Here is a 26,156-nt window from a genome sequence, read left to right as displayed (position 1 = left end):
GTCATCCGGGGTCCTGGCCCGCTAAGATGGCGATGGCTACGGGAGCTGAAGTGGCGCCTGGTGCCGGGCCCGGGACCCTGGGGACGGGGGCCGAGTAGCGCCTTCCCAGGGCCCCGTGAACCGGCCGCGGGTCGCCCTTGGGGGGCAGCGACCACAGGCCCCCACCCGGGCCCTCGGTCCGCCCTCCCGGCGCGTCCATGAACTCAGTGTCGCCGGCCGCCGCGCAGTACCGGAGCAGCAGCCCGGAGGACGCGCGCCGCCGGCCGGAGGCCCGCAGGCTGCGGGGTCCCCGAGTCCCAGACCCCAATGGTCTGGGGCCCACCGGAGCCAGCGGCCTCGCTCTTGGCTCTCCCGGGGCTGGCCCGAGTGAGCCGGACGAAGTGGACAAGTTCAAGGCCAAGTTCCTGACAGCCTGGAACAACGTCAAGTACGGTGAGGAAGGGGCCCGGAGATCGTGGAGGTATCGGGAACCTTTGAGGAAAACCAGATCCCGGTCCTGCCAGTTATCCCACCCTTGTTCCCATCCTGAGTCACCTGTGGGTCCTCTCCCTGCCCTGCCCAGGGTGGACCTGTGGCAGGTCCAATAGACAGTGTTTTCAAGCTCCGCCCATTCCCCTGTGTGACCTTGGGCAAGATCCTTTCATTCTTGGCGCCTCAGTTTTTGCCCCTCTCTGTAAAATGGGTACAATAATCAGAACTGCCTTCCTTCATCCTGAATTGATGGTGGACACTCCTGTAAGTGTCACTGGGGGCCCCACCTCCGACTTAGAGGGCTGTTGCACGGAGTCCCCAGAGCCACCCCGGAGATAGGAACTAGGATCGTGCCCATTTCACAGATGGGGGAATGGAAGCGCTGTTGCTGTCATGCAAGTGCTTCATCTCGCTGGGCGCTGCCCCTACGTCTCCCCAGGTTGGGCGGTTAAAAGCCGGACCAGCTTTAGCAAGATCTCCAGCATCCACCTCTGTGGCCGCCGCTACCGTTTCGAGGGCGAGGGTGAGCTGGTGGTTGGGACCTGGGTTGGGGGAGGCCTCACTGCCCGAGTGTCCCTGGTGGCAGCTGACAGACCCGCTCTTGTAGGTGACATACAGCGTTTCCAGCGGGACTTTGTGTCCCGCCTGTGGCTCACTTACCGCCGGGACTTCCCACCCCTTCCTGGGGGCTGCCTGACCTCGGACTGTGGCTGGGGGTGCATGTTACGCAGTGGCCAGATGATGCTGGCACAGGGCCTGCTGCTACATTTCCTGCCCAGAGGTGAGCCATGGCAGGGAAGGTGTGCACTCAGAGTACAGGGTCAACCGCCATATCAGCAGTATTAGAATTACTTGCAAACTAAGAGTTCAAAGTCACGTTAGAATTGTGTGTCAAGTAAATTTCGGAGAGATGAGAGTTGTTTATAAGAGTTTCAGCCGAAACGGCGGCTCATGCCTGTAATCCTAGCACTTTGGGAGGCTGAGGCGGGTGGATCCCTTGAGGTCAGAAGTTCAAGACCAGCCTGGCCAATATGATGAAACCCCATCTCTACTAAAAATGCAAACATTAGCTGGTTGTGGTGGCTCGCGCCTGTAATCCCAGGAGGCTGAGGTGGGAGAATCGCTTGAACCCAGGAGGCAGAGGTTGCAGCGAGCCGAGATCCTGCCACTGCACTCCAGCCTGGGCAACAAAGGGAGACTCTGTGTTAAAAAAAAAAAAAAAAAGAGTTTCACCGGGCACAGTGGCTCATGCCTGTAATCCCAGCACTTTGGGAGGCTGAGGCGGGTGGATCATGAGGTCAGGAGTTCAAGACCAGCCTGGCCAAGATGGTGAAACCCCATCTCTACTAAAAACACAAAAATTAGCTGGGTGTGGTGGCGGGCACCTGTAATTTGGGAGGCTGAAGCACAGAATTGCTTGAACCAGGAAGGTGGAGGTTGCAGTGAGCCGAGATCCGTGCTACTGTACTCCAGCCTGGGCAGCAGAGCGAGACTCCATCTCAAAAAAAAAAAAAAGTGTTTTGGCCGGGCACTGTGGTGCATGCTTGTAATCCCAGCTACCTGGGAGGCTGAGGTGGGAAGATTGCTTGTGCCCAGGTGTTCAAGGCTGCAGTGAACTATGATCCTGCCACTGCACTCCAACCTAGGTGACAGAATGAGACTCCAACAACAATAACAGGTCGGGTGTGGTGGCTCATGCCTGTAAGCCCGGCACATTAGTAAGCTGAGGCAGGAGGATCGCTTGAGCACAGGCGTTTGACACAGCCTAGGCAACATGACAAGACTACTGTCTCTACGAAAAAATTTTAAAAATTAGCCAAGTGTGGTGGCATGTGCCTGTGATCCCAACGACTCAGGAGACTGAGGCGGGAAAATCTGTTGAGCTCAGAATTTAAAGGCCGTAGTGAGCAGTGATCGTGCCACTGCACTCCAGTCTGGATGACAGTGAGATCCTGTCTTTATTTATTTATTTTATTTATTATTATTTTTATTTTTGAGACTGAGTCTTCCTCCATCATCCTGGATGAAGTGCAGTGGAGAGATCTTGGCTCACTGCAGCCTCTGCCTCCCAAGTTCAAGCAATTTTGCCTCAGCCTCCCGAGTAGCTGGGAGGTGCCTGCCACCATGCTTGGCTACCTTTTGTATTTTTTTTTTTATTAGAGAAGGGGTTTCACCATGTTCGCCGGGCTGGTCTTGAACTCCTGGCCTCAAGTGATCTGCCTGCCAAAGTGCTGGGATTACAGGCGTGAGCCACCGTGTCTGGCTGAGATCCTGTCTTTAAGTAACAAAAAGTAAAAAATAAGGATAAGTATAAGTTTCAGGAATATGTAAATTCTGTTGAATTACGGGGTTCAGGAGCATTCGCATTGTGTGCGGTGCATGTGTAGATGGGACCTCTGCCCCCGACACACTAGCACTGTTTGACTATGTGCTCCATTCCACCAGACTGGACATGGGCCGAGGGCACGGGCCTGGGCCCCCCTGAGCTGTCAGGGTCAGCCTCACCTAGCCAGTACCATGGGCGTGCCCGCTGGATGCCCCCACGCTGGGCCCAGGGTGCCCCTGAGCTGGAGCAGGAACGCCGGCACCGGCAGATTGTGTCCTGGTTCGCCGACCACCCCCGGGCCCCCTTTGGCCTACACCGGCTGGTGGAGCTTGGGCAGAGCTCAGGCAAGAAGGCAGGTGACTGGTATGGGCCATCGCTGGTGGCACACATCCTCAGGTGAGGGCCGCTGCAGGGATCACGGGAGTTGCTGGGTACCAGCAGGCACTCAGGCCTTCCCTCCTGCCCCCAGGAAAGCCGTGGAGAGCTGCTCCGAGGTCACCCGCCTGGTGGTGTACGTTTCTCAGGACTGCACAGGTAAGGGGCTGGAGCCAAGATCACGGGGGTCCCACCCTGAGCCAGACTCTGCCTCACCCGATTCTTAGAGTTAATCTTCCTCAGAGGCTGGAACAAGTTCTGGGGCAGAGGGACACTGGGGAAGGATGCAAGGCCCATGCAGTAGGAGATAGTCCCTCTTCTCCATCTCTCGCTCTGGAACAAGAAACTTTAAGGGCTTCTCCTCGAGTGATAGAATAGAGACATAAGGGCAGGTATGGTGGCACACACTGTAGTCCCAGCTACTCAGGAGGCTGAGGTGGGAGGATTGCTTGAGCCCAGGAGTTCGAGATTACAGTGAGCTGTGATTATGCCATTGCACTCCAGCCTGGGTGACAGAGTAGGATCCTGGCATAAAATTAAAAAAAAAAAAAAAAAAAAAGAGGCCCGGCACAGTGGCTCACACCTATAATCCCACCACTTTGGGATGCCAAGGCGGGTGGATCACCTGAGGTCAGGTCACTCTGTCACCCAGGCTTAAGTGCAGTGGCACGATCTCGGCTCACTGCAACCTCTGCCTCCTGGGTTCAAGCGATTCTCCTGCCTCAGCCTCCCGAGTAGCTGGAACTACAGGCACACACCACCATACCAAGCTAATTTTTCTATTTTTAGTAGAGACAGGGTTTTACCATGTTGACAAGGCTGGTCTTGAACTCCTGACCTCAGGTGATCCGCCCACCTCAGCCTCCCAAAGTGCTGGGATTATAAGCTTGAGCCACTGTGCTGAGCCCCTGTAAAATTTATTTTTTTATTTTTTTTGGAGACAAGGTCTCACTCTATCACCCAGGCTAGAGTGTAGTGGCACAATCTTGACTCACTACAACCTCCGCCTCCTGGGTTCAAGTGATTCTTCTGCCTCAGCCTCCTGAGTAGCTGGGACTACAGAAGCATGCCACCATGCCCGGCTAATTTCTTTTTTTTTTTTTGTATTTTTAGTAAAGACGGGGTTTCACTATGTTAGCCAGAATGGTCTCGATCCCCTGACCTCGTGATCCACCTGCCTCGGCCTCCCAAAGTGCTGGGATTACAAGCATGAGCCACCATGCCCGGCCACTCCTGTAAATTTTTTATGCAAGATTGTAGGTGTTTGGGACAAGATTCGATTTTCAGAGAACCACATCTCCAAAACGGGTCTAATCTACTTCTCTAGGAGCACGAAATGGGCTTATGTAGCTGCAAGGCAGGGGGCAGGAGAATGGGCCCAAGTAAACGGGACTGGAGGAGGAGGGACACACCAGGATGTTTGGTTTAGGGGCCGAGTGCCCAGTGCTCCAGTTTCTGTATTGGCAAACCAAGGCTGGAGTCACTGAGGACCTGTCAGGCCTGGGGCTGGGGAGGAGCTTGAGAGAACAGTCTCTACCTCTTTCCACTGTATATACTTTTGGTCTACATCCCAGGGCCTCAGTTGCCCTGTAAAATGGGGATGTCCACACCTGCCTGTAGGTCCTGGGATTTTCTGGGGGGCACTAGAACTATGATTAGTGATGACAGTGTTGCCCACTGAGAAATTGCAAGGGCGAGGTTGAGTCCCTGGGGTTAGAGGGCCACGCTGGGGCTTGAAGGGTGGCAAGAAGGTGACCTGTTGCCGTCCCGTCCCGTCCCTCCAGTGTACAAGGCGGATGTAGCACGCCTGGTGGCCAGGCCAGACCCCACAGCCGAGTGGAAGTCTGTGGTCATCCTGGTGCCCGTGCGACTGGGTGGCGAGACTCTCAACCCCGTGTATGTGCCCTGTGTGAAGGTAGGTTCAGCTGAATTCTAGTACACCTCCACCTGGGAGCCCTCCAGACTTGTTTAGTTTAGGTTAGGGCTGCTGTTTTATGCAGCCCTCATCCTTCTCTTTTTTTTTTTTTTTTTTTTTTTTTTTTTGAGACAGAGTTTTGCTCTTGTTGCCCAGGCTGGAATGCAATAACATGATCTCAGCTCACTGCAACCTCCGCCTCCTGGGTTCAAGCGATTCTCTTGCCTCAGCCTCCCAAGTAGTTAGGATTACAGGCATGCGCCACCACGCCCACCTAATTTTGTACTTTTAGTAGAGACGGGGTTTCACCATTTTGGTCAGGCTGATCTTGAACTCCTGACCTCAGGTCATCTACCCTCCTTGGCCTCCCAAAGTGCTGGGATTACAGGCGTGAGCCACCGCATCAGCCATCCCTTTTTTTTTTTTTTTTTTTTTTTTTGAGACAGAGTCTTGCTCTTTCGCCCAGGCTGGAGTGCAGTGGCTCAATCTTGGCTCATTGCAACCTTCACCTCCCGAGTTCAAGCAGTTCTCCTGCCTCAGTCTCCCAGGTAGCTGGGACTACAGGCACGTGCCACCATGCCCGGCTAACTTTTGTATTTTTAGTAGAGATGGGGTTTCGCCATGTTGGCCAGGCTGGTCTCAAACTCCTGACCTCAGGTGATCCACCTGCCTCAGCCTCCCAAAGTGCTGGGATTACAGGCATGAGCCCCCGCGCCTGGCCCATCCCTTCTTTTTTGATACCGTGGAGCACCTGCTATGTGTGCTCCCCACTGTCCCGACTGCTGGGGGTTCAGAGGGGAACAAAACAGGCAGGAATTTGGAGTGTGCCTGCTAGGAGCAGACATTCTGATGGGAGGATGCTCAGCAGTGGCTCTGTAACCAAAGTGGCATCACCACTTGGAATGAAGCCAGGCACAGTGGCTCACACCTGTAATCCCAGCACTTTAGGAGACCGAGGCAGGAGGATCGTTTAAGACTAGCCTGGGCAACATAATGAGACCCCCATCTCTACACAATTTTTTTTGAAAACAGAGTCTCGCTCTCTTGCCCATACTGGAGTACAGTGGCACCGTCTCAGCTCACTGCAACCTCTGCCTCCCAGGTTCAAGCAAGTCTCCTGCCTCAGCCTCCCAAGTAGCTGGGATTACAGGCGTGTGCCACCATGCCTGGCTAATTTTTGTATTTTTAGCAGAGATGGGGTTTCCCCATGTTGGCCAGGCTGGTCTCGAACTCCCGACCTCAGGTGATCCACACACCTCGGTCTCCCAAAGCGTTGGGATTACAGGCATGAGCCACCGCGCCCAGCCTCTACACAGATTTAAAAAAACAGTAACCCAGTGAAGGGCAGATGAGGGTAGCAGCAGAGCCTAGAAAAGCCCCTCTGCAGCCACCAGGCAAATGAGGAGCCAGAGGAGAAGTGCTCCAGGGAAAAGGAACAACAAGACAGAGACACTGAGGCTGGAAAGTCCCCTGTGTATTTGCCTCCAAATAAAAGCCAGTTCTCCCAGTGGCCCACGGAGCCCGGCACTATTTGTCCCCACCACCTTCTTGAGGTCATCTCCCACCTTGACCTCATATCCTTCTCCCACACTCTGCTCCAGCCACAGAGGCCTCCTCACCTATTTCAGACACTCCTGCCTCAGGGCCTTTGCACTTGCTGCCCCTGCTGCTTGGAGTGCTCTTTCAGCAGTGATGCAGGTGACTTCTTTTGTGTGTGTGTGTGGTTTTTTTTGGTTTTTTTTTTGAGACGGAGTCTCGCTCTGTCACTCAGACTGGAGTGCAGTGGCACAATCTCGGCTCACTGCAAGCTCTACCTCCTGCGTTCACACCATTCTCCTGCCTCAGCCTCCCAAGTAGCTGGGACTACAGGTGCCTGCCACCACTCCTGGCTCATTTTTGTATTTTTAGTAGAGATGGGGGTTTCACTGTGTTAACCAGGATGGTCTCAATCTCCTGACCTCGTGATCCTCCCGCCTCGGCCTCCCAACGTGCTGGGATTACAGGCGTGAGCCACCGCGCCCAGCTCCTTTTGTATTTTTTATTAGTTATTTAAATATTTGTTCGTTTATTTTACTAACACTAACCATCAAAAGAAATCCTTCAGCTCTTTCCATCATCTCTCAGTAGGGGCTATCCTGACTCTCTTGTTTATTTATTTATGATTGATTGATTCAGAGTCTTTGTTAGCCAGGCTGGAGTGCGGTGGTACAGTCTCACCTTATTGCAGCCTTGACCTCCTGGGCTCAAGTGATCCTCTCACTTCAGCTCCTGAGTAGCTGGGACTACAGGCGCACATACTACCACTCTCAGCTCATTTTTTTTTTTGTAGAGACAGGGTCACACCATGTTGCCCAGGCTGGTCTTGAACTCCTGGACTCAAGTGATCCTCCTACTTCGGCCTCCCAAAGCACTGAGATTACAGACATGAACCACTGCTTGGCTCCTGTTTTAAAATATTTTTGCATGGGAGGTTTTCCAGTGAGAACCAGAAAACCTATGAGACAAATTCTAAAAGAGTGATAATGTTTGACCTCCTTACTTAAAATCACAAGGCTCCCTTCCCTCTTTTATTCTTTTCCATATAGTTAATCACCTCTAACACATGAGATACATCATGTAATTGACTGGGCATCGTGGCCCACGCCTGTAATCCCAGCACTTTGGGAGGCCGAGGCAGGTGGATCACCTGAGGTCAGGAGTTCGAGACCAATCTGGCCAACATGGTGAAACTTCGTCTCTACTAAAAATACAAAAATGAGCTGGGCGTGGTGGCGGGTGCCTGTAATCCCAGCTACTCAGGAGGCTGAGGCAGGAGAACTGCTTGAACCCAGGAGGTGGAGGTTGCAGTGAGCCAAGATCGTGCTACCGCAATTCAGCCTGTAATCCCAGCACTTTGGGAGGCCAAGGCGGGCAGATCACCTGAGGTTAGGAGGAGTTCCAGACCACCCTGGCTAACATGGTGAAACCCCGTTTTTATTAAAAATGCAAAAAATTACCCGGGCGTGGTGGCAGGTGCCTATAATCCCAGCTACTTGAGAAGCTGAGGCAGGAGAACTTAGGAGGTGGAGGTTGCAGTGAGCCGATTGGGCCACTGCACTCCAGGGTGGGTAACAGAGTGAGACTCTGTCTCAAAAAAAAAAAAAAATCATGTAATCGTCTTCCTTGTTAGTCTCTCACACTAGGATGTCAGCTCCTGAGGGCAAGGGTCTTGTGGTCTTGATCACTGCTGCCCTCCAGAGGCTGGGTTCTCAACGGAGGAGGCGTTTGCTAAGCGTTTGTTGAGTGGCTGCCTGACAGCACCTGCCCACCCTCCTCCCTGCAGGAACTTCTGCGTTGCGAGCTGTGCCTGGGCATCATGGGCGGGAAACCGCGACACTCACTGTACTTCATTGGCTACCAAGGTAGGCCCACCCCCTCCTCACTCCCCCCACGCCCCACCGCACCCCCACTCACACCTGCACCCCCTGCAGATGACTTCCTGCTGTACCTGGACCCTCACTACTGCCAGCCCACTGTGGATGTCAGTCAGGCCGACTTCCCCCTGGAGGTGAGTGGGAGCCCCAGTGTGTGGTTGGGGCCGTGGCGGGTGGGCGGCAGGGGCCTCTGAGCCTCCTTCATCTGTCTGCCCCAGTCCTTCCACTGCACCTCGCCCCGCAAGATGGCCTTCGCCAAGATGGACCCAAGCTGTACTGTGGGCTTCTATGCTGGAGACAGGAAGGAGTTTGAGACACTCTGCTCAGAGCTGACCAGGGTGAGCAAGAGGAAAGCTGGAGTAGGGTGAGGGGGGCAGTCGGGCAGGGCTGGGGGTGAAAGAGAAACAGAGGCCTCGAGTCCAGCAGAGCTGGGGTGCTGCTTCCAGGCTGGGGGTCCACCCCTGAAAAGGTGGGAATGCCAAAGCCAACTGTTAGGTCAAGGCCGTCCTGCGAGTTGAGGGCGTCACCCCTTGGAGGCAGCTGTATCCAGGGGCTCAAGTGGTGGGAAATCTGTCTCTTGGCCCTGCTGTCCAACCAGGGCTCTACCCTTATGGGGGCAAGAGATGGCCACCAGCCCTTCCGGGCACCCACCTTCTGGTCACTGGAAGGGGAATGTGGGTTTTGCAGCAAAAATCCCATGACTGTCAGTCTCTGGCCAAGCTGGGTCACATGCTCATGGTTGAGCCAATCACTGTGGCCAGGGGATGGAGGGTGCTGATTGGCTGCCCTGTCTTGGAGAGGTGGTCCTGAGAAGCACCTGCTAAATAAACCTGGGCTAAGGAACATGGCTTGGCACTGTTTGTGGCTGAGCCTGTCTCCCTCCTCCCGCCAGGTCCTCAGCTCCTCCTCAGCCACAGAGCGGTACCCCATGTTCACCCTGGCCGAGGGCCATGCTCAGGACCACAGCCTGGATGACCTCTGCTCCCAGCTCTCCCAGCCTACACTCCGGCTCCCTCGCACAGGGCGGCTCCTCAGGGCCAAACGCCCCAGCTCTGAGGAGTTTGTGTTTTTATAAAGGGAGGGGATGAGGGAAAAGATGCAACACTATTTATTTTTTTATTTATGTCATGTCGAGTGTGGGATCTTGAGCTCTGGCAGTGAGAACTTCCTGTTCTCAGCCCCTCAAGCCCAGCTGCAACCAGTCTGGGGCCATTCAGCCAGGGACAGAGCCCATGCACCTGTCTCCCACCAGCGGGGCCCTCCTGGCAGGGTAGGGAGGGAGGACTCCGGGCACCCCCCTCAGGGCCTGACTCACGTACTGTAGTTTGCACTGGACGCCCGGGCCCTCCCTGTCCCAAAGCCCCCTTGGGGGAACTGTGGCTGCTGGGGGCCAATAAAGTTGTGTGACTTGATCGTGGGTGTGGCTGGGCGCAGCGTTCTAAGGGGATGTGGGGTCTGGGAGGTGTCTCGAGATGAGAGTTCTAAGTCACGGGAAGTTTAAGTCAGCCTCAGTTTCCACATCCATAAAATGGGACGATTTCCTTACCCGCAGCTACACGTGTTTAATTTTTTTTTTTTTTTTTAAGAGACAGAGTCTTGCTTTGTCGCCCAGGCTGGAGTGCAGTGGTGCAATCATAGTTCACTGCAGCCTCAAATTCCTGGCCTTAAGTGATGATCCTCCTTCCCCAGCCTCCTGAATAGCTGGGACTACAGGCATGTGCCACCACATTTTGTAGAGATGGAGTCTCACTGTGTTGCCCAGGCTGGTCTCCAGTTCCTGGGCTCAAGCAATCCTTTCACCTCAGCCTCCCAAAGTGCTGGGATTACAGGCGTTCCTGGCCACAGATGAGAGGTTCTCTGCAGCAGATGGTACTTGTGGGTGCGAGACCTGTCCAGGGCTTGATTTGAGGGGAGGAGCCTGAGGCCCCTGCCTGCTCCCAGTGCTCAGGAGCTGTTCTTGGGCCCCTGTTTCCTCCGCTGCCGGCCCAGCTGGCGGAAGTACAGCCGTTTGGGGTTGAGGCCAAAGGCCTGCAGTCTCTGGCGGCTGAACTCGCGTCCACCAAGCATCACAGTGGGACCAAGCAGCCGTGCCTTCTTGGCCCTCCTCTGCCTCTGGGGGGCTGGCTTCTTGTGGAGTGATACAGGGGCCTCCTCTTCCTGTGCTGGGGGACTCTCCGGCCGGGGTCGCTTCCCGCCAGCCCCATCAAGCACTGGCAGCTGCCTCTGTGGGCCGGCTTCGTCTCTCTGTGGCTTCCCTGTGGCTTCCGCGGGCGTCTCTGCCCTGAGGGAGAAAAGTCAGGGCTCAGCCCAGGCCTGTCAAGATCAGGCCCATTCCTGAGCACGCATGCCCCATTTTACAGGCAAGGAACAGAGGGGCATAGTGAAGCAGCCGTGCAGCGACCGAGGGCCTGCCTGGGATTCAGACCTGGGTCTTAGGCCACAGCCAGGACTTCTCTACGGAACCCAAAGGCTAGATTGTGAGGCTGAGGATTCTGGTATTTGTGCCTGGGCCTGCCCTAAACTAGTCACATCAATTAAGTCATTTTAGCTTTTTTTTCCTTAGAGACAGGGTCTTGCTCTGTCACCCAGGCTGGAGTGCAGTGGCGTTACCATAGCTCACTGCAGCCGCCAACTCCTGGGCTCAAGCAGTCTTCTGCTTGAGTCTCCCAAAGTGCTGGGATTATAGATTGGAGCACAACCTGGCCTCATTTTAGCTTTAAATAAACTGTGCTTCTATCACCCCTGCCTTCTAGACTGGGTGAAAGCAATCTTAATAACAGCTAAGACCTATGGGGCATTTACCATATCTTAATAATTTTACGAGAATTAACTCATTTCATCCTCGGCAACCTGATGAGGCAGAACCGTCTCTATCTCCATCTTATGAGAAAGAGGCCCAGAGAGGGGTAGCGACTTGCCCAAGGTCACACAATGATGGTGCCCATGTAGGATTCTAGCGCAGGTCTCAGAGCGGGGGGCGCTGCATTCCCAAAGTCATGTAACAAGAGGCTGACAGAGCCAAGACTCAAGCCTGGGCCTGGCTGGCTCCCACCCACGCTTCCCCAGCCAGCACTGCTTACTCTTCTCGGCAGAGTGACTTGAAGACCTGCCGCTTTTTCCATGAGTTCTGGGCCTTCTGGCTGTATGCCCGCTTGTCCTGCAGCTCCTCCTGCTCTGACCTGCAGTCAGATGCCCCTGTGTTAGGTGCCCTGGGAAGTACCCGGGGCTGCCCACGCTGCCCTCAGCGCACCTGGCCCCACCCCGCCCCATCACCTGTACATGCAGGTCTTCTTCAGGGAGCACCACCGGTTCAGCTCCTTATCGTCAGCAGCAAGGATCTGCGTGGGAAGGGAGAGTGGGGACCTGCTGTGATATTCCCCAGGCAGGGTCTTCCCTGAGCCTAAGTCACGTCATTAGTCAAAACGGTAATGCTGCTACCACCCAGCAGGGCTGCCATGGTGGCCAGAGACAGCTGATCTCTACAGAAGCCAATGTTTTTTGTAGAGGTCAGCAGATGGGGTAACCGAGGCTCAGAGAACGGATCCTTGCCCTAGGCCATGTGGCTGGGAAGTTGGCTGAATTGATTCCAGTTTGAGCTGTCACCCATACCCAGCCATGGCCTCAGAACGGGCAGGGGTCGCTGCCAACCCCCAGGCTTCCTAGTTACATATGAGGCTGTCATTCCCAGCCTCCAGGCCTGTTTCCAAACCTACTGGAAGGGCATCAGAAAGAGGAAGTGAGTGAATGCCGATGATATAATCTCAGTACACATCAGCTATTTCTGCTGACCATGAAAACGGTCACGCACCTTCAGCTGTCATCAGTCAGGGATAGTAGGTGCCCGCAGCCTGGCAGTGCCACACACTTTGGTCTCATTTCTGTTCCTTCCATAGTCACCAAAGTTGGGGTGTTATCAATTACTGTCTCATTTTACAGATGGGGAGTTGAGGCACAGATGGGGGAATCACTTGTCCAAAGACACAGCTGGTGAGTAGCCAAGCCAGGGCTTGAACCCACCTGGGCCCTCTGGTTCCAGAGGACACCAAGTCTTTTGTTGAGACAGGGTCTCACTAGGTCGCCTAGGCTGGAGTGCAGTGGCAGACTCCCAGCTCACAGCAGCCTCAACCTCCTGGACTCAAGCAACCTTCCTGCCTCAGCCTCCCATGTTGCCCAGGTTAGTCTCAGAACTACTGGGCTCAAGTGATCCTCCCGCCTCAGCCTCCCAGAATACTGGGATTACAGGTGTGAGCGAGTGTGCCCAGCCCTGCTACCAAGTCTTACCAGCCAGACTGCTGCTGATACATACTGACAGGAATAAAAGTAATATTGGCTGGGCCTGGTGGCTCACACCTGTATTTCCAGCACTTTGGGAGGCTGAGGCAGGCAGATCACATGAGGCCAGGAATTCGGGATCAGCCTGGCCAATATGGTAAAACTCGTCTGTACTAAAAATACAAAAAGTAATTGGGCATGATGGCACATGCCTGTAGTTCCAGCTACTTGGGGAGGCTGAGGCAGGAGAATCATTTGAACCTGGGAGGCAGACTTTGCAGTGAGCTGAGTTCGCACCACTGCATGCCAGCCTGGGCAACAGAGCAAGACACTGTCTCAATCAACCAATCGATCAAAAAACAAACAAAAATAAAAAGTAATATTGGCTGGGTGTGGTGGCTGACACGCAGAATCCCAGCACTTTGGGAGGCCAAAGCAGGAAGCTTGTTTAAGCCCAGGGAGTTCAAGACCAGCCTGCACAACATGGTAAAACATCATCTATACAAAAAATATTTTTCTTAATTAAAAAAAATTAATTGGGCTTGGTGGCACATGCCCGTAGTCCCAGCTACTTGGGGGGCTGATGTAGGAGGATTGCTTCAGCCCACGAGGTTGGCACCACTGCACTCCAGCCTGGGTGACAGAGCGAGACTATGTCTCAAAAAAAAGAAGTAATATTTACAGGGCGTGCCACAGGCGAGGCACTGTTTTAAGCCCCCACCTTGTAGAAGGTAGTAATATTACCTTTGGGGCAAGGTAATGTTATTAGTACTGTCATTAGGACTATTAGCATTTCTTTTCTTTTCTTTTTTTTTTTTTTGAGATAGAGTTTTGCTCTGTCACCCAGGCTGGAGTGCAGTGGTGCAATCTCAGCTCACTGCAACCTCTGCCTCCTGAGTTCAAGCGATTCTCCTGCCTCAGCCTCCCAAGTAGCTGGGACTACAGGCGCCAGCCACCATGCTTGGCTAATTTTTTTGTATTTTCAGTAGAGACGGAGTTTCACCATGTTGGCCAGGCTGGTCTCGAACTCCTGACCTCAGGTGATTCACCTGTCCTGGCCTCCCAAAGTGCTGCAGCCTCCCAAAGACGTGAGCCACCGCACCCAGCCGAATATTACCATTTTCAAGATGAAGAAAGAGACTGCCATGTGTGGCATTTCTGAGCAACAGAGATCGGGTCAGGGCCAGCTCTCTACCCCTCCGGCATACCAGGTGCCCTCTGCAGTGTCTCTGCCTGCCCAGGGCCCTTACCTCCTCAGTGCTGAGGCCAAAGTCGCAGGGCACCACGGTGCGGTACTTGAAGCGACAGGGCAGGTCATCGATGATGTCCTCGTAGTCCAGCCGGTAATACTCATCCAGGTACTCCTCGAACGTCTTGTCCCCTGCTCGAGACAGAGCCAGGCTGCCAGGCTGTGCCAGGTCCCGTGGAGCCCCCTGCCCACCCACGGCCTGCCCACCTGGGCCTCACCGGGTTCGAACACAGGCTTCTCCTGCCCCACGGCCGTGGCGAAGGGCGACTTGCGCTTCTTCTTGCCCGTCGAGGGGGCTTCACGCTTTTTTCGCAGCTGGCTGGGGTCGTAGTCAGCATCCATCTGCCAGGAGGCACAGGTCAGATCCCACCAGCCCTCCGTCAGGGCCCCTGGGACTCCCCCAACCCGTGACACCTACGTTGAAGTTGGGGTCCTCACAGTGTAGCTCCTGCTGGCTCCAGTCTCCCTCCTGCTCAGGCCCGTCCCACGTGTCCCAGTTCCAGTCATCTGGATGCAGAGAGAACAGACAGGTGGGGCCAGTGTGGGACCTTGGGCTTTAGTCCCAGTCCCCAGTCCCCAATCCCCAGCCCAGTGCCTCAGCTGATCTCACCTTCAAGCCCTTCCTCTTCCTCAAATTGCGGCTTCTCCTCCTCCACGGCCCCGTAGTACTCGTCCCCAAAGCACTTCTGCAGGGTCAGGGCTGGGGGTTACCAGGGCCCACTCGAGACGGAGGAGCTGAGCCCCCACGATGCCAGTGAGCCCCTCCGTGGCAGCTTTATTCCTGCAGCTCGTGGGACTCCCCAGAGCCCTCCCAGGACCTAGCTCCTGAGGTCGGGGAACCCTGCATGTCCAGGACCCTCCGCCAGCTGCCCTGCTCTCTACCCCGTGATGTACTGGCTGCCGTTCAGTTCCACACATCCACAGTCTGCCTTCCTACAGGCCTTTGCCCCTGCGGTGCCCAACACCTCAGGTCCCGGGTCTTTTTTTTTTTTTTTTTTGAGACAGAATTTCGCTCTTGTTGCCCAGGCTGGAGTGCAATGGCACTATCTCGGCTCACCGCAAACCCCTGCCTCTTGGTTTCAAACAATTCTCCTGCCTCAGCCTCCGGAATAGCTGGGATTACAGGCATGTGCCACCACACCCGGCTAAGGTCTTTTTTTTTTTGAGACGGCGTCTCACCCAATAGCCCAGGCTGGAGTACAATGGTGCTATCTTGGCTCACTACAACCTCCACCTCCCAGGTTCAAGCGATTCTCTGCCTCAGGCTCCCGAGTAGCTAGGATTAAAGGTGCCCGCCACCATACCCCAGCTCATTTTTTATCTTATAGAGATGAGGATTCTCCATGTTGGCCAGGATGGTCTCTATCTCCTGACCCTGTGATCCGCCTGCCTTAGCCTCTCAAAGTGCTGGGATTACAGGCGTGAGCCACCGTGCCCAGTGAGAGCCACGTTTGTGTGAGCTCAGTGTCATGGTGGGCCGGGATGAAGGCCGCACCTGCATGAGCTGGTCGTGCTGGGCAGGGTCGAAGTCGTCTTCAAGATCCCCCTCCTCGAGGCCCAGCGTCTCATTGCCTGTGACTTTCCGCAGCTTCTCCAGCTTGGCCAGAATCTCCTTCCTCTTCAGGTTCTTCAGCTGCTTGAGCTCTTCCTGCTTCTTTGCTTTCTCCTGCAGGCCCAGGCAGAGGGAGGGAGGACATGGGCTTTCCTGCAGGGCTGGGGGGTCCTCCGCGGCTGGCCGCCCCCACACTCACCCTCTTCTTTCGCTCCCGAGTCTCCTCCCTCTTCTCCTTCCTGCGCTCATCCTTACGGCGCACGGAGGACGCGATGCTGCGTGGGTAGGTCTTGACCTAGGGACAAGCAGAAAAGCCCAGAAGGCCGCAGGGATGGTGTGGAGTTCCCTGGGCCTGGACCCCGGGGGCCGAGTCCTCCCCAGCCCCAGCCACACACCGATGCTGAGTCCGGCTCCTCGAAATGGAAATTGTACTTCTGTTCGAAGTCCTCCTGTTTCTTCAGAAACAGCTCCCCCTCGTCTGAGGAGTCGTCCACAGCCAGCTGGACTGGGGGGCCGGGGACCCTGAGGAACAAGATGTGGTGACGCCAGGGGACCAGCCAAGCGAGGTCGAGCCCCCCTTTCCTGCACGCCTGGGTACGAAGCATACGAACTCATTTAATCCTCGCAAGAACCCTACAAGGTGCACACTGCTATTGTCCTCATTTTACAGATGGGGAAACTGAGGCATGGAAGTCTCAAAGCAGAACCAGGATTTGTGGCAGTGCCACCTGGCTCCAGAGCCTACACTCTGTGGCCCTGCCTTGCAGAAGACTAACTCTGCCACCCTGTGTGAAAAAAAATACACACAGTGCCCTCTGCCTCCTGGCCAGTGCCACCTGGGGATACGTCAGGAAGCGCACCCAAAATCTAGGCCCTGGGGAGAGGCAGTGGCTTACCCCTCCTCCTCCTCCTCTTCCTCCTCATCTTCCTCCTCCTCGTAGCGTTTGTTGAGGATGTAATCCCGCAGAAACCGCTCCCCTTCATCCAACTCAGGATCGTTCCAGTATTCCTTGAGATGGGTCTGGGGGTGACAGGAGACAGGACTCTGGTCAATGCGGGACAGGGAAGGAGGGCAGGCGTGCTCACCACGTGGCCCTCACAAGCCAGCCTCTGGAGTAGGTGACATTAGCCCCATTTTGGTTTTTTATTTTTTTTATTTCAAGACAGGGTCTTGCTCTGCCGTCCAGGTGAGAGTACAGTGGTGTGATCATAGCTCACTGCAGACTCAACCTCCCGGGCTCACAAGATCCTCCCACCTTAGCCTCCCAAGTATCTGAGACTACAGGCGCGTGCCACCATGCCTGGCTAATTTTTTCATTTTTTTGTAGAGTGGTTTTGCTGTTGTTGCCTAGGCTGGTCTCAAACTCCTGGCCTCAAGCAATCCTTCTGCCTTGATTTCCCAAAGCACTGGGATTACAGGTGTGAACCACGGCGCCCAGCCTATCCCCATTTAAAGAGATGTAGGAGCTGAGGCCCAGAGATGTGCACATCCCATCTTCAAAGAGTTACTTTCTGTAAATAGGTTGGACGGATTCAGAACACACGGTCTACTCCATCAGCGACCATGCGTGAGAACTCACCAGTTCCTTCAGGGACTCTGGGTTCCGAATCTCTTTCTGTCCCTTCAGCCACTCGATGTAGTCGGCCTCCTCCTGGGCCTGGGGGAAAGCTAGCACTGAGCATCTGCAGATGCCCAACCACTTGCTGCCCTGTCCCCAGCAGTCCAGTCAGGCCCTGGTACCCACCTTTTCCTGCCTGGTTTTGGCACGTTTCTGCAGCAAACTGGAGCCGCCCTCCCCAGCGCTGTCCTCGTCTTCACTGTCCTCCACAAATGCCCGGAAGCTGCCCACGAGAGAAAACAAGCCTCAGGACAGACAGGCTGGCCCCTGTCTGCTGCCCCAACATTTATTTTGTAGAGCTGTAGTCTCACTATGTTGCCCAGGCTGGTCTTGAACTCCTGGGCTAAAGTGATCCTCCCTCCTCTGCCTCCCAAAGCCCTGGGATTACAGGCGTGAGCCACCTCACCGGGCCGGCTGCCCCAAAATTAATCCCATGTACTAAGCCCTGAGCTCTCCTGTCAACAAGCTCAGAGCAGTGCTGTGATGTTATTAACCCCGTTTAACTGATGAGGAAACTGAGGTACATAGAAAGTGACAGAGCTCAATTTGAACCCATCCCTATCCAACCCTTGAGCCTCAACTTTCCTCCATTGGGCCATTCCCACCCCCCCAGCCTCACCTTTCCTTGAGCTGTTTCTGTTCCTCCACATAACTTTGCGACGATGTCTCCTGCAGAGAGGGGCAAAGGTCTCAGGCCAGCCCTGGGCTCCTCAGCCCCCCAAACCAGCCTCCACCCCACCCACCTGGAGTCTATGATTGGAAGTCTCCCTGTCTGAGTTATCCTCGTCGACATATTTCCTGTAAAGGAAAAGTGGGGTCTTCAGAATGTATCTTCCAGGGCCCAGCTGTCCCCACGCCCATGTGGAGCGGCTATTCCAAGCAACAGCTGGCGGGGGTCATCAGAGGGCTATGGAATCACTGAGGCCCCGGCTCTCAGGGGTACCTGCGATTTGGGTGGGTTTCCAGCCTTTTTTTTTTTTTTAATCTTTTCTTTTCCAATCATGGGTGACAGCATTTCTTTTTTGGAGCCAGAGTCTTGCGCTGTCCCTCAGGCTGGAGTGCAGTGGCATGATCTCAGTTCACTGCAACCTCCACCTCCCAGATTCAAGCGGTTCTCCTGCCTCAGCCTCCCCAAGTAGCTGGGACTACAGGCTCCCGCCACCACATCTGGCTAATTTTTATATTTTTAGTAGAGACAGGCTTTTGCCATGTTGGCCAGGCTGGTCTCAAACTCCTGACTTCAGGTGATCTGCCCGCCTCAGCCTCCCAAGGTGCTGGTATTATAGGCATAAGCCACCATGCCTGGCCTTTTTTCTTTTTGAGACAGGGTTTTTTTCTGTTGCCCAGGCTGGAGTGTAGTGGCCTGATCATAGCTCACTGCAGCCTCCATCTCCTGGGCTCAATCCTCCCGCCTCAGCCTCCTGAGTAGCTGGGACTACAGGTACACATCATCAGGCCCAGCTAATTTTTAATTTTTTTGTAGAGGCGGGGTATGTTGCCCAGGCTGATCTCAAACTTCTGTCCTCAAGCGATCCTATTGCCTCAGCCTACCAGAGTGCTGGGATTATGGGCATGAACCACCATGCCCAGCCCAAGTTGCCAGCTTTTTTCCTCTCCTGCCCCTAAGACCCCCATAGACCTGACAGGGCTGGGAACCAGCGGGTGGGGATGTGGGCCTTCTCCATACCCTGCCTTCTCCAAGACAACCTTCCTCTCGTAGTCCTTCAGGTACATGGGCCGCACTTTCTTCTGCTTCTCCAAGGCTGCTGGCTCCTCCTCGCTGTCCGATGACGATGCTGTTAACCCACCAAAAGACACCTGCCATCACCCACAACCCCCTTCTTTCCCCTGGCAGAGAATCCCACAGGGCAGGGCCAGGATTAGACAAAGGATTCAAATCCTGAATCCACCAATTCCCAGCTGACTAAGAGTATTGTGCTTCTCACCATCTGGTGGGGTTGGGGTCATTCAGTCCGCAATTCCTGCTTTGATTCTGCCCGCATCCGCCTCCCAAAGTGCTGGGATTACAGGCGTTAAGCCACCGCGCCCAGCCATTATTATTATTTTTTGAGACAGAGTCTCGCTCTGTTGCCTAGTGCATGATGTGATGTCGGCTCACTGCAACCTCCGCCTCCCAGGTTCAAGCGATTCCCCTGCCTCAGCCTCCTGAGTAGCTGGGATTACAGGTGTGCACCACCATGCCCAGCTACTTTTTGTATTTTTAGTAGAGATGGGGTTTCACCATGTTGGCCAGGCTGGTCTCGAATTCCTGACCTCAAGTGATCCTCCCGCCTCAACCTCCCAAAGTGCTAGGATTACAGGCATGAGCCACCATGCCCAGCCTGATTAATTATTATAATTAATTTTTTTGAGAGTTGGGGTCTTACTCTTGCTCAGGCTGGAGTGCAGTGTAAATATCCTAGCCCACTGCTCACTGCAGCCTCGAACTCATGGGCTTAAGCAATCCTCCCACCTCAGCCTCCCGAATACCTGGGACTATAGGCACATATAACCAGCCATGCTCAGCTGAGTTCTGAATCTTTTGTAGAGATGGGGTCTTGCCGCCAGGTGCAGTGGCTCATGCCTGTAATCCCAGCACTTTGGGAGGCCAAGGCGGGTGGATTACCCGAGGTCAGGAGTTCAAGACCAGCCTGGCTAACATGGTGAAACCCCGTTTCTACTAAAAATATAAAAAAGTAGCTGGGCGTGGTGCCATGCACCCATAATCCCAGCTACTCAGGAGGCTGAGGCAGGAGAATCGCTTGAACCCCGGAGGCAGAAGTTGCAGTGAGCCCAAATCGTGCCATTGCACTCCAGCTTGGGCAACAAGAGCAAAACTCTGTCTCAAAAAAAAAAAAAAAAAAAAGCTAGGCACAGTGGCTCACGCTTGTAATCACAGCACTTGTAATCACACGCTTGTGATCACGCCCACTTTGAGGTGGGCGGATCACCTGAGGTCAGGAGTTCGAGACCAGCCTGGCCAACATGGAGAAACCCTGTCTCTACTAAAAATACAAAATTAGCTGGGCGTGGTGGCACATGCCTGTAATCCTAGCTACTCAGGAGGCTGAGGCAGGAGAATTGCTTGAACTTGGGAGGCGGAGGTTGCAGTGAGCCGAGATCGCGCCTTTGCAGCCCAGCCTGGGCAACAAGAGTGAAACTCCGTTTCAAAAAAATAAAAAAAGAGATGGGGTCTTGCTATGTCACCCAAACTGGTCTCAAATTCCTGGCCTCAACTGACCCTCCCACCTCAGCCTCCCAAAGTGCTGGGATTAGATGCTTGCACCACCTGCCCAGCCTGGTGGAGTTGAAATCATTCAGTCAGCAATTGCTAAATTGAACAGTGCCAAGAACACAGTCATTAACCCCACCACCAAGTAATAACCTAGGCTCTGCTAAGGACTTGTGACTTGTGAAGCAATTCATTCAACAGTCAAAACAGATGAATTGTGTAAACTGGGTAAATCCTAATCTATCCTTAAAACAGCCCTGAGGAGCGATGCTACCATTAGATATACTTTACAGACAGGAAAAGAGGCTCAGAGAAGTCACTTCTCTGAATCCATTCAGGAAAGGACCCCGGATTCCGTTCCTGAGGAAGGAGAGGCTTAGACAGGAGTGGCCCCTGACCTGTTCTGTTATAGAAGGTGGCATCTTTCTGATAAATGCGGGGGTCCTTCTTCTTCAACAAGGAGAGCGTTTTGTAAAAGTCTCGCTCCTGCTGGGGGTCAAATTCCTAGGGCAGGAAAAGGGTTGGGGATAGGTTTCAGAAGGGAGGTAATAAGAGCCCTGGCACCAGCACGTGAGCTCAGCGTAGGGATTAGGATGGAGGGAGCGGGGATCTGGCTGGGGAAGAGAGGCAAGCGGTCAAACAGCAGGAGAGAGAGGGGCCCTCTTGGGGTGGGCAGGGGCAGGCCACAGGTAGATACAGGATATGGGTAGAGGAAAGTGAGGGGCAAGGAGAAGGTAATTCCTGGAGAAGACAAGGACTTGACAAGGGGCAGGTGGGCCGAGGGCACAAGGGAGACAGCGGGGAGGGGCTGGGCCAGATAGTACAGTGGGGCCAAGATCAGGGCTGCTGTGAGAAGTTGGGCGCCCCACGTGGCGCAAGGAGTACACTAAAAAATGGCTAGATTCTTGAGGATGAAAGGGGAAAGGGGGGTTCTTGGGGGACAGAGTCGCCCCACACATCGGAGTGGACAGGTGGATGTTGGCAGGGGGTAGAAAATAAGGGGGATTTGGCTCTCCTGGGGAGAGGGAGGGCGCTGTCTGTCCCTCATGGGATGGGGAACGGGGGATGGACGCTCCCGCAGGGCGCTCTGGGGTTGGGGGTTGCCCCCCTGTCTACATCGGGGTCGGAGTGCAGTGGGGGGGCTTGGACGGCTCAGCACGTCCAGGACGGGGCGCGGACGCGCACCACGCGCTCGTCGCTGGAGTCCGACTCGGAGCTGGAGTCGCTGCCGCTGTCCCGGTCCCCGTAGCGATCCTTCACTGCGGGACACAGATGGGACGCCCTCCAGGTCAGCCGGCGGGACCAGCTCGACTCCCCACTTCCCAACTGCCCATCGCGCGCAGGCTCCCGCGCGCATGCGCCCCGGACTCACGCCGCTGCAGTTCCTCGCGCTCCCGGTAGCGGTTGTACCGCGCGGCAAACGCCGTGTTCACCCGCAGCTGCGACGACCCGCGCGGTTCCGGCATGGCGGCTCGGTGGCCCATTGCGCACGCGCATTGAGGACGCCCTGGACGGGGCGGGGCCGCCCTCGGTCCCGCCCACATCCACTTTCAAAAGAGGTGGACCGCGCCTAACCCCGCCCCTGGCTTTTCCAGGATCCTCTTCGCCTCATGACCGCAGTCACCGCCCACCGCTACGCCCCTGCGGGGAAGGCCGCGGCCACCGCCCACCCGCCCCACCCCCTGTGCTCCGGGCACCCAGCTGACATCTGGGGGCCCTTTCTCCACTCGCGGTTTCCTGCTTCCCTTCCGTTCTGACAGCGAAAACCGCTGCCCCACCCAGCTCACTCACCCTGGCGCCCTGGGAATTACTATTCTCTCCCCTCACCCACCGCATCCACGATCCCCGACCCCCGTCCTCATCCCCATCAACATCCGGGATGTGTAACGCTCCATCCCAGACTCAAAAATCTGAAGCCACCCGCGCTGTGATCATGCACAAGTCTTAATTTAATGGGTAAAAACATTAAATTATTACAACATTTTTTTCCAATAAAGCATAATAAATAGAATCCATTTCTTTTAAAACGCTGTACAAGAGACTGGAAAACAAGCTTCCAACAGAATATGAATAACTCATTCTACCTTCTTACTGATTTGGGACTCTCCCCCCACCCCCTATGCCCGAAGCAACGTGCACACTTCAGGTCTCTGAGCACAGCCAGCCAAGGTCACCAGGTTCTAGGCTCCCTGGAGGTGATGACTTCACTCTTAAACGCTCTGCCCTTGGGTCTTGTCTGAGGGCCCAGCAGCCTGGGGCGCAGAAGAAACTGAACCGTTTAGGTGGCTGTGGCCTGCAGGAGCCCTTCTCTGTCCAACACACCAAAAGGAGTGAGAAAAACAAATGAGAAACGTCCCCCAAATACCCACACACCCCGAAAACCAACACCTATAAGCCACAAACTGGTGCTCCTCCCCTACTGCGGCAGTGGGCAGGAGAAACAAGAAGAGAAAGTGTTTCTTCCCCTCTCTTCTGATACATAACCCCACGGGGTTCTCTTCCTGGAGAGAGTGACCCCAGATCACAGCGGGGCCACCATGTGCCCCTGCAGGATGTCCACGAGGTCCTGAGCCCCTCTCTGCAGTGCCAGCTCCAGGGGTGTGAGACCCCTGGCATCCCTGCGATGGAGATCAGATTCAGCCGCCAGAAAGCTGACCACGGCAGTGTGACCCTCTTGCACCGCCAGATGGATGGGAAGTGCCCCGGTGCCATCAGGCGCGTTGACATCAGCCCCGTGCTCCACTAGGACCTTCAGGGTGTCCAGGAATCCAGTGCGGGCTGCGTCATGGACTGGACTGGTGCCGGAGGTGTCCTGGACATTGGGGCTGGCACCTTGCTTCAGCAACTCCAGGGCGATGGCGGTGCTGCCAAACATCATGACCTGTGTGACGGACAGAGGATCAGGAGGTCCTCAAGGGAGGGGGTTCCAAAAAACGGGTTATTGGAGAGAGAAGGGTCATCCAGAAAGAGGCATCTCCCAGGAACAGGAAATGCCAGAGGAGGGGTCCTCTAGTGAACGGAGAAGCTGCATAAGCCCCCAGGGGACTGTTTGAGATGCAGAGAAAAAGTTCTCCTGGGAATAGGGACCCCTCAAAAGCTGGTCACTCCCTTAAGAATGAGACCCCCCAACCCAGAGAACAGCCCCATGGAAACTTTCAAGGAACCTAAGACTCTCCCCCAAGGGACCAAAGACGCCCCCCGATATGGGCAATCACCAGGAAATATAAAATCCCCTCCAGGAAATGGGCCCCACAGATGGAGAACTACCCCAAAGAATTGATAGTCCTCATAAGGGAAAAGAGATGTCAAAGGAAAGCGAACCCTACCCCCTTCTCCAGGAAATAGCCTCCTCCTATATAATGGTGATGTCACCTCAGAGTACCTGAGAGCTCCCTTCAAGAAGCGGGATTCCAAAAGCAATAATAAGAGAAGAGAAACGAGACTCCCCTGTAAACTGTCTCCCAGGGAATATAGGGATGTCCTGCGATCTGACACTGTTCCTCCACTGGGGCCCCCACACTATAGCTAGGATCCGCATAATCTTTAGGAATGAAGACCCCACCCCCAAGTAACCAGATATGTCTCAGAGAGCCCCCTACAAAATGAGGAACCCCTGGAGACAGGACCTCTCCTTCCAGAGATCGGATCTCCCCATAGAAGCCCCAAGAAACGTGAGCCGTCCCCATGGAAACGGTATCCAAAGGAGCTGAATCCGCACCTACGGAATAAGAACCTCCCCAGGGAAAGCGAATCTTCGGCACTCAGAGAACCAGGACTCCTCCCAGAGAAGATGCTAAAAAGCTTTCCCCTCCCCCCACAACCTAGCCTCAACCACCACCCACCTTCGAAAGGGGACCGTGGGGGAACAATGAAAGCCTAGAGAAGAAGGACTGGTTTCCAGTGGGTCACCACCAGGGCCAGGAGACCAGAGGAGAGGGGCTCTGGGGTCTCGATCCTCACTCCGCCGAGCCGCCCCGCCCCTGACCTGGGCCGGCCCGGCCTCACCTGCAGCGCCGTCTTGCCGAAGCGGTTGAGGGCGTCGGGATGCACCAGCTCGCGGTGCAGAAGGCGGCGCACCTCCTGCACGTCGCCCCGGGCCGCGGCCCCACTCAGCCGGTCGCCGGAGCGGACCTCCTCCAGCAGCATGTCGACACTGACGGCCTGCGAAGCCCCCCGCCCCGCCCCAACCCGGCGCTGTCAGCACGGAGCAACCGGCGGGCGCTGGCCCGAGCAGCCCTCCCGGGATGCGGCCGCGGTGCGCCCGGCTGCGCTGCACTCCCGGCCAGGCTCCCCAGCCCAAGACCCCGGCCCTCCCAGCGGGCTCCTCCCCCTGTCAGCCGGAGGCAGGCGAGGGGCTGGGAACTGGGCCCAACCCTCGGCCGCCCGCGGGGCCCGGCCCGGCGCCCGCCCCTTGGGGGCCGGGTCTCCCCCTAACTCACCCTCCCTCCTCCTTGCCGGGCGGGGTCTGCTCTGAGCCTGCGCCGCCGCCGCCGCCGAGGCAGCAGCCAGGGGGCGGAGCCAAAGTGCTCCCGGCCACGCCCCGAACGCCGCGGATTTGTTTTCTTACAAACTCGCTACTGTGTAGCGGATCAGCCTTGCCCGAGGCGCGACCTTACGGCATTCCTCCCGCAGAACCTGCATAACCAATGGCTGCGCGTCGCCGGGGAAATTTCGAGCTCGGCGTGAAACGCGTCGTTCCTGATTGGTCAGAGCTCAGCAACCGATGGACCGCCGGCAATGGCGGGGTTTTCGGTTTTCAAATGAACCCGGCGGGCGGGAAAGACGGCAGCTTTAACTGACCCAGGGAGAAAGGTCAGGGGCAGGGTAGCGCGGGCTGCTCTGGGACCTCGGCGCCTCCTGGGGGAAGGGAGGCAGGACTGGGGCCACCCAATCCGAGGTCCCACTACTAATAGACATTCATTGGCCCTTACTACGCGCTGGTTGCTTTATTTCATTCATTCATTCATTCACTGTGTGCAGGGGTTGTCCTGGGAGCTGGACGCACACATTCAAGCAACTAAATAATATTAGATAGTGTCAAGCGCCGTGAAGAAAGGGAAACGGGGAGACGGGGTGGATGAGGAAGGGATCACCCTGACTGGCTCAGACTGAGCCAGGAGGAAAGGAGCCTGCAGCTGCCACGTGGGAAGGCCTGGGAGGGCATAGTCGCAGCCAGACAGGGACTCAGAGATCTTCGCTCAAAGATTTACTTAGTACCTCCTAGAGGTGCCCGAGTGGAGAGCACGCCGGCGGCCCCTGCTGCAGGGACACCTATGGTCTGGGGCCAGAGACGATAGTTAATTTTTTTTTATTTATGTATTTATTTTTAAGTCAGGGTCTCACTCCCGTCACCCAGGCCGGAGTGCAGTGGTACTATCACAGCTCACTGCAGCCTCGACTTCCCCGGCTCAAGTGATCCTCCCGCCTCAGCCTCCCGAGTAGCTGGGATTACAGGGCACACTACCACGCCTGGCTAATTTGTATTTTTAGTAGAGACGGGTTTTCACCATGTTGCCCAGGCTAGTGTTTTTTGTTTGTTTGTTGTTTGTGTTTTGCTTTTAAATACTTTTTTAAAAAAAATTTGGGGTTCTTGCTATGTTGCCCAGGCTGGTCCCGAATTCCTGGGCTCAACGGATCCTTCTGCCTTGGCCTACAAAACTGTTGGGATTACAGGCGTGAGTTCCAGCGCCCCGCCAATAGTTAAATCTTTTTTTTTTTTTTTTTTTTTTTTT

At 55.3% G+C, this 26,156-nt stretch overlaps 3 protein-coding genes across 5 annotated transcripts; 1 reads left to right on the top strand and 2 right to left on the bottom strand.

The window, feature by feature from the left end:
• On the top strand, positions 1-9,917 carry ATG4D (autophagy related 4D cysteine peptidase). 2 transcript variants are annotated; one of them, XM_017888948.1, is made up of 10 exons: positions 1-432; positions 911-994; positions 1,079-1,252; positions 2,917-3,193; positions 3,267-3,331; positions 4,957-5,087; positions 8,410-8,488; positions 8,558-8,634; positions 8,719-8,838; positions 9,393-9,917. In XM_017888948.1, exons 1-10 carry the CDS (start codon positions 198-200, stop codon positions 9,573-9,575), a joined length of 1,425 nt encoding a protein of 474 aa, XP_017744437.1. In that variant the 5' UTR covers positions 1-197; the 3' UTR covers positions 9,576-9,917. The 2 variants fall into 2 exon arrangements, with proteins under 2 accessions (XP_017744437.1, XP_017744438.1); XM_017888949.1 differs by having other exon boundaries at positions 837-994; positions 9,393-9,913.
• Positions 9,593-21,936, bottom strand: KRI1 (KRI1 homolog). The gene is made up of 19 exons (XM_017888947.1): positions 21,797-21,936; positions 21,610-21,683; positions 20,823-20,928; positions 18,880-18,988; positions 17,936-17,990; positions 17,812-17,861; positions 17,319-17,415; positions 17,154-17,231; positions 16,470-16,594; positions 15,969-16,095; positions 15,773-15,868; positions 15,517-15,687; positions 14,632-14,707; positions 14,440-14,528; positions 14,240-14,363; positions 14,023-14,153; positions 11,774-11,838; positions 11,581-11,679; positions 9,593-10,781 (listed from the first exon to the last, which is right to left on the bottom strand). Exons 1-19 carry the CDS (start codon positions 21,906-21,908, stop codon positions 10,445-10,447), a joined length of 2,121 nt encoding a protein of 706 aa, XP_017744436.1. The 5' UTR covers positions 21,909-21,936; the 3' UTR covers positions 9,593-10,444.
• Positions 21,937-22,350: 414 nt separating this feature from the next.
• CDKN2D (cyclin dependent kinase inhibitor 2D) lies at positions 22,351-25,747 on the bottom strand. 2 transcript variants are annotated; one of them, XM_017888946.1, is made up of 3 exons: positions 24,864-25,747; positions 24,430-24,585; positions 22,351-23,305 (listed from the first exon to the last, which is right to left on the bottom strand). In XM_017888946.1, exons 2-3 carry the CDS (start codon positions 24,568-24,570, stop codon positions 22,946-22,948), a joined length of 501 nt encoding a protein of 166 aa, XP_017744435.1. In that variant the 5' UTR covers positions 24,571-24,585; positions 24,864-25,747; the 3' UTR covers positions 22,351-22,945. The 2 variants fall into 2 exon arrangements, with proteins under 2 accessions (XP_017744435.1, XP_017744434.1); XM_017888945.1 differs by lacking the exons at positions 24,430-24,585; positions 24,864-25,747 and adding an exon at positions 23,807-24,422.
• Positions 25,748-26,156: the final 409 nt, after the last annotated feature.

Source organism: Rhinopithecus bieti, unplaced genomic scaffold (assembly GCF_001698545.2).
Source record: "Rhinopithecus bieti isolate Rb0 unplaced genomic scaffold, ASM169854v2 scaffold_18862, whole genome shotgun sequence".
Classification (NCBI taxonomy): domain Eukaryota; kingdom Metazoa; phylum Chordata; class Mammalia; order Primates; family Cercopithecidae; genus Rhinopithecus; species Rhinopithecus bieti.
The sequence above is the reverse complement of the archived record's forward strand: the minus strand, read 5'-3'. Positions and strand labels throughout refer to the sequence as shown.